We start from the raw sequence: 6,903 nt of genomic DNA on the forward strand, positions 1-6,903 counted from the left end.
CCTTAACAAGCTGCCTACCATGAGAGCTGCCCAAAGCTTCCCACACTACTTCCACAACCAATAGAGGCCCATCCCCACGAAGCATCTCTACATTGCGTATCATTTCCGATGATGTTGCCTCAAAGCTGCCTCCCATCAGAGCTACCCAAATCTTCCCATCATGTTGCCTTGCATCTGGCTAAGATCGGAACCGAATTGCCAACTTAATCTCGGCCTGCTTACCATGAGAGCTGCCCAAAGCTTCCCACACTACTTCCACAACCAATAGAGGCCCATCCCCACGAAGCATCTCTACATTGCCTATCATTTTCCATGATGTTGCCTTAACAAGCTGCCTACCATGAGAGCTGCCCAAAGCTTCCCACACTACTTCCACAACCAATAGAGGCCCATCCCCACGAAGCATCTCTACATTGCCTATCATTTCCGATGATGTTGCCTCAAAGCTGCCTCCCATCAGAGCTGCCCAAATCTTCCCATCATGTTGCCTTGCATCTGGCTAAGATCGGAACCGAATTGCCGACTTAATCTCGGCCCGCCAACTCTATGGCATATCCTGGACCATCCACACCAACAACTTCTTGGCACCAGCTTCACCACCGGCTTGGGTGATGCGAGGGCGCAGTCTCACCACTAGGAAGGGGGGTATGTTAACCACTCCTTTGGTTAACATAGTTTTGCCCGCCTGACCTATCATAAGATGCTTTGGTTAACCACTCCTTGGGTTAACATAGTTTCGTCCACTCGACCTACCACCACAGATGCTTTGCTATCTTACCCGCACGAACGCGGACACTTAAATGTTTTAAGAAGATGGTGCTAGAACCTATAAAACGGCCTAACCATGTGCTTAATGTTAAATACAAAAAGTCTACGAACTTAATGTATGTAGTTGCTTAAGACTAGTAATAGAGATTGGACCATTTTTAAGTTTGGCCGGCCCAGTGTAAAAACTAGTCATTTGTATGTAAGTCATTTTTTAGCAATAAGTAATACACAATCATTCCCTTGCAATAGTTTCCTTGTGAGCTATCTTTCTTTTCTCTTCTTGCTTGCTTACATGCTATTGTGCTCTCACTTGCATGATGGATGCATGTTTGGATAGGTGTGGTTGTAGGTTTCCTTGTTGCATTAGCTTCTTCTTTTCCTGCATTTTGTGAGAGAGAACCATCACAAAGAACGATCTCTTCTTGCATTCATCTAGGCATTGAGAACTCGCTCTTCACCCTTTGGCAAGAAGCATTCCGGTGTGACAACGGAGTGAGGATGCGACGCATGAGCTACTGTACCCACATGGGAAGTTGCATCTGCGACTCGAAGGCTCTTGATCCAACAACAAATGCTTCGGCAAAGCTAAGGTAAGCTCTGACTTAAACATATTTGCCACTCCGTTGTTTAACACGATTTCACTCGCACGACTTGGGCTCACCTAGTGTGGCCTAGTTTGAGTGGGTCGTGTCCTGCCCACTTAGTGTGGGCATCTTGGGCACCCAGGAATTGGGCCTTAGTCTCTCAAAAGGGAGGTAGCGGGTTTGAATCTACCTATGTGAAGATTACCCTCTCATGCATCAAGGGAACAGGGTTTGAATCTACTCATGTGAAGATTACCCTCTCATGCATCAAGGGGACATAAAAAAAAAGTACATGATACAAAGAATTTGGCCGGCCTAGTATAAAAACTAATTATTTGCATGTAACTCTTTTTTTACAATGAGTAATGCACAATAATTCCCTTACAAAAAGTTTTCTTGTAAGCTTTCCTTCTTCCCTCTTCTGCTTGCATACTATTCCGTTCTCACTTTCTTGATGGATGTTTGTTTGGATAGGTGTGATTGTAGGTTTCACTCTTCAATTAGCTTCTTCTTCCCTTGCTTTTTATAAGAGAGAACCATCATAAAGGACCATCTCTCCATCTAGGCGTTGAGAGCTCTCCCTTCACTCTTTGGCAAGGAGCATTCTGGTTTAACAACAAAGTGAGGATGCAACAGACGAGCTAGCACACCCACATGGTAAGATACGTTTATGGCTCGAAGGTGACATGCTTCACCGAGGCTACAATAAGCTCTTGACTTGAACAATAGGTAGACATAACCATGTTAACTAATGGAGTGGTTGACAAAATCGTACTCGGGATGATATTTTTTTTGGGATAAGTTGAACCCCTTGAACTAATTTTGGGTAATGTAAGTATCTTCTCCTTAAGCCTCTATCAAATGGGATTTTAATGGTGCCCTCAACTTTTAAATCAAGCTACCATGGGATAATTTTCTCACATGGGAATGCAAGAGCAAGTTTTGTTTTGTGCAACCATTACTCAATTGTCAAAAGATGGGAATCGCACCCATCTATAACCATCATAGATGACTTATAGTATAATAGTAACATCACTCAGTCGAATTCATGTTAATCGTCTATCACATGGCAATGCAAGAGCAAGTGTTGTTTTGTGCAACCATTACTCAACTGTCAAAAGATGGGAATCACACCCATTTACACCGATCATAAATGACTTAAGTATGATAAAAACACCACTCTATCAAAATCATGTTCATGAAAAAGTTTTTATGGATAATCTAAACCTCTTGAACCTAATGCAAAAGAGGCGGATCAGCCTTATAAATGTGCCATCAAGAAAATGTCAAAAAGGTGACTGCAAGACCTCAAAATTCTAAAAGTGTTTTTAAGTATTGACACATATCATGAAGTAGATAAGATGGATGATCAGCCTTGTAGATGAGGCATCAAGCAAATATCAAATGGGAGTGCAGGAAGTGTTTAAAAAAGTATTGATAGATATCATGAAGCAGCTAGGATGGATAATAGGACCAATCGAGGTGGCACTGAATGAACCCACTGACAAAGATATTTATCGATTCAGATCATTCTATGATAACTCTTTGGCATCAAGGATTGAAAAGCCTCATGTTTTAACGTTTGATAATAGTTGAACTCACATTCTCACATGGAAAACATCTTTCTGCATGCAAAAACAAAATGATCAAGCTTCCACGAAGAGGGAGATGATAAATAAAATCAATTCTTTTGCTGAACTTGATGCCTCAGTTCGAGGATCTAAACTGGAGGGTATGTTGAAAGCATGTCTCGACTCCCCACATCCTCCATGGTTCTACTCATCCTCAGCAATCAGTTGTTCCCATGCCTGCACTGCTCTGCAGAATGCCTTGCCTCTTGAGATCAGGGCCAGGAACACAACAATGATGCAATCTTCTGCAGTTTCCTCTCCCAGACTTGCTCTATGCTATCCTCCTTTTTGTTGTTTTGATCCCTATGCTCACATTTCTCACTTATCAATAGGGCTCACAAATGCCCTACTCCTCGACTAAACCCTGACACTCACTCCATAAGGGTAATACTATTGTTACCTCTCCAATGTTCTTTCAAAGCTAGGCTCAAGTACATCCAATTCAGACAACAATTGCCCTGGTTGAAATCCTGCTGTTATAGGTGTCAGCAAATCATACCAGACAATCCCACCTAGACAGCCAGGTAACACCGTCCAACAGGGAAGGAGACCGGACAGTGCACAAACCAAACCTTGTGCAGCCAATATAAGCTACAGGTGCATTAATGCTGGGCTACAAAACTTTGTAGAGAGCTTAAACAAAAACCCTTCCGCAAATGAAATGACCCTATGCAAATGCTTGCACTTCACAAAAACATGGACAACACCCTTCTAAGCAGCCCTCAAACATGCAAGGGAGATTGTATCTTCGGCCCAGCTGAACCATCCAAGATTATCCTACATGTTACAAGATATCCATAAGAAAGCAAGTTACAACAAGCACTATCATACATCAAAGTCTTGAAAATCACACCCCCTGTATGCTCGAGAGTGAGAGCAATGAAAGTCATATACATGGGCATCAAAGGCTTTACAAGTAACTTAAAGCTAACGACCAACACCTGTCGAGACGTGTGCCCTCCTTTTGATCACAGCAGTCCCATGACGACAAGAGTTGCATAAAGCAAGGCTTTGTTTGTAATCAATACAACCGCACCTGCACATGCATTTTAATGATTCATCCGCCATCACTTGCTTAGTTAGTAAGAAGCTTTCAAATCTGTGCTTGCTTAACTGACCACAATATAAACTTTTGCAATGAAAAAGTTGCTTTTCGACAAACATGATTGCAAATTTCTTACCCCGATTGTGGTAATCAAGGCAAGGTTAGCAATGATCACCATCGCCGCTACACCAAACATCCAATCTGTCACTTTGGCATATGGGTTTACCTGCCAGGTATACATTCTGATTTAGAAGACTGGATCACATAATTATCAAATTATCATGTGATGAAGCAATGAACAGGGCTTAACAAAGGGATAAGAGATCATGCCAGAGGCTTATTTCACATCAATTGCATCGCCCTTGATATTTCATTGTAAAATCCATCTTTTAAAGAGCAAAAAGAGATGAGTATCACTGCATACCTGGGCTCTATACACACTAAAGAAGGCATAAGACACGACTGGGAAGGCAAGGAGGGCTGGGGTAAGCCATGCAGGGGCTCTTGAGGCAGCCTCAGCTGCTTCAGCTTTCTGGAAAGACTCCTCGGCAGCGAAGGCATTGAAGTGAAGACCGTACTGGAAGAGGGCGGCAGCAAGGGCGAGGCCAGCTGCAAACCATATGTCTCCGTTGCCATTGTCTCTTCTCTCCATATCATCTTTGGGCTACAGAGAAATCAAAAGAGCGCTAGGGTAGGCTAAATTGCACGGATGGATGTAAATAAACAAAGAAAATACATGATAGAGAAGTCAAACCACTTTAAAAAGCTCAAATTAGAGAGAATTAATGGCTAATTATGCATTAAGATAAGGTAAGGCGGGGGGGGGGGGGGGGGGGGGTAATACCTCTGGCTTTGAAGCTAGGGCCTGGGTGCTGGTGGTGCTGGTGTTGTGGAGAGAGAGCTTTGCAAGAGCTCTGAGATCGCCAGCCTGCGTTTTCCAGTCCAAATCTTGGCAGTTTCTGCGAAGGTAAGGAGCTTCTGCCATCAAGTCATCCGAATCAAACCTAAGCGAAGGCTGCCATTGAAGCCCATCCTCCCTTAACATCATGGACATGCTCACCATCCAACATGATGATGATGGTGATGGTGAACATGCCCGTGTGCATGATGATGGCCTGCACCTACCCCTGCGCTGCGCCCTTGCAAGAGAAAGGCCGGCCATGGCCACAGATACATGGAATCGCTTCATCATGACACACCTCTCCATAGCTTTTTCTTTCAGTCCGCTCTGATCAGTCTTCTCTCACCGTATCTATTCTATGCAGAGGAAAGAAAGAGACAATAGCCAGGGGTGGAGAGTAAAGGCGTTATCCCCAGAACCCCACCTCTCTCTCCATTGATTATTAATATAGAGGGACTCACCCATAGCATATACTTCCTTTGGATATTCAGTCCTTTTGATGTCACTACTAGTATCGTTGGTAATATGGCACCAAAATTGTTTTTTTTGTATTAATTAATTAAAGAGAGAAAGAACCTTAATGTGAATAAATAATGGGATACATGGCAAAGGTTGAAAACTTTAGGAGGTTGAAAACATAGGAGGTTGACGTGTGGCACTTCTGGAAATATCTTAACTGTCTCAGCTGTGGGAATAAAATGCAAAGGAGAGATTATGTCAATTTTTTTGAGGCTTTGGCCTCCGATGCGAGAGAGATTCACCAGTCTACGAGAGAGAGCACGACGATAAATGGTTTATAGTCTACGAGAGAGAGAGAGAGCTTTTTGTTTTTGACCCTGCGCTTTGTGTAGTGACTGTCAGGCGACAGTCTACGACCATAAGTGCTTCTACGATGCATGCTGTGAGGAGACGATAAAAAAAAAAAGTTGGCCTTGCGCTTTGTGTAGTGACCATCAAGAGACGATGTTAAAAAAAAACATTTTTTTGGTGCTATGGTGTGTGGTTCGAGCGTGAGGAGCCAATGATTTTTTTTTTGTTTTTTTTGGCCCAGCGTTGTGTGCTCCCTAAGGTTTCAACCTTAGGGCACAGTAATTAATTAGCGCCCATAAGGGCGCTAATTAATTATATTCGATCTCAGACCGAATAAGGCACCGATAATAATGTTCATTCACTTTGTATCAAGCATAATCATGTTGCCATTGATTGATGTGTTAATTCTCAATTGATTGTTAATAACTAATGCGATTGTTTGTTTGAGTTTATGCGATGGAATAGTTTGAAGATATTGAGTGAGGTGTCATGCATGAATTAGAAATGGAGGGAGGCAAGGACTTAGATTGGCGAGAGATTGGCACATAGTTACATTTTGGCCATGTGCCAATTTTGATATTTCAGTTTAGCTATGCGCCCAAATTTGGGTTATTGATTTTTGGTTGGGCGCGTCGAATATGTCATGATAAAAGAAGCATTAAGAAATATAGTAAACAGCCAATATATCTAGTATAGCCATTCTATAGCTGATTGGGTGGGTGTCAGAATGACCTGGCCTCAGAGACTTCATGGTGCTGGCTATTTATCACGTTTACATGCCTTTTGGAAATATGGTTATCTAGGAATATTATAGTGTTTAATGTTAAAGAGACTCAGATTCAAAGACTTCATTGGTGCTGGTTATCAGGTTTACATAAATATGGTTATCTAGGAATATGAAAGTGTTTGATGTTAAAGTTAGTCAAGGGATTGCTTTTGTTAAAGCTAGTCAAGGGGTTGCTTTTGTAAATCTAGTCAAGGGGTTGATTTTGTTAAATGTAAATATAGCTGCATCTTTAATTGTTGGACTCTGTATTATGCCAATGGCTACAATGCTAATGTTCTTAAAGTACTTCAAATATTATTATGTGGATAAGGGAGTATTTAGTGGGTCTATGGGGGCTTCTGATAATGATACTGAGATTTTGGTGCATACTTCTAAAG

At 42.2% G+C, this 6,903-nt stretch overlaps 1 protein-coding gene across 1 annotated transcript; it reads right to left on the reverse strand.

The window, feature by feature from the left end:
* Nucleotides 1-3,741: 3,741 nt before the first annotated feature.
* LOC147613876 (uncharacterized) lies at nucleotides 3,742-5,344 on the reverse strand. Its single transcript, XM_086781862.1, has 4 exons — nucleotides 4,873-5,344; nucleotides 4,453-4,692; nucleotides 4,165-4,254; nucleotides 3,742-4,019 (listed from the first exon to the last, which is right to left on the reverse strand). Exons 1-4 carry the CDS (start codon nucleotides 5,233-5,235, stop codon nucleotides 4,005-4,007), a joined length of 708 nt encoding a protein of 235 aa, XP_086637988.1. The 5' UTR covers nucleotides 5,236-5,344; the 3' UTR covers nucleotides 3,742-4,004.
* Nucleotides 5,345-6,903: the final 1,559 nt, after the last annotated feature.

Source organism: Cibotium barometz, chromosome 43, assembly GCF_041138505.1.
Source record: "Cibotium barometz isolate CiBa-2024 chromosome 43, ASM4113850v1, whole genome shotgun sequence".
Lineage (NCBI taxonomy): Eukaryota > Viridiplantae > Streptophyta > Polypodiopsida > Cyatheales > Cibotiaceae > Cibotium > Cibotium barometz.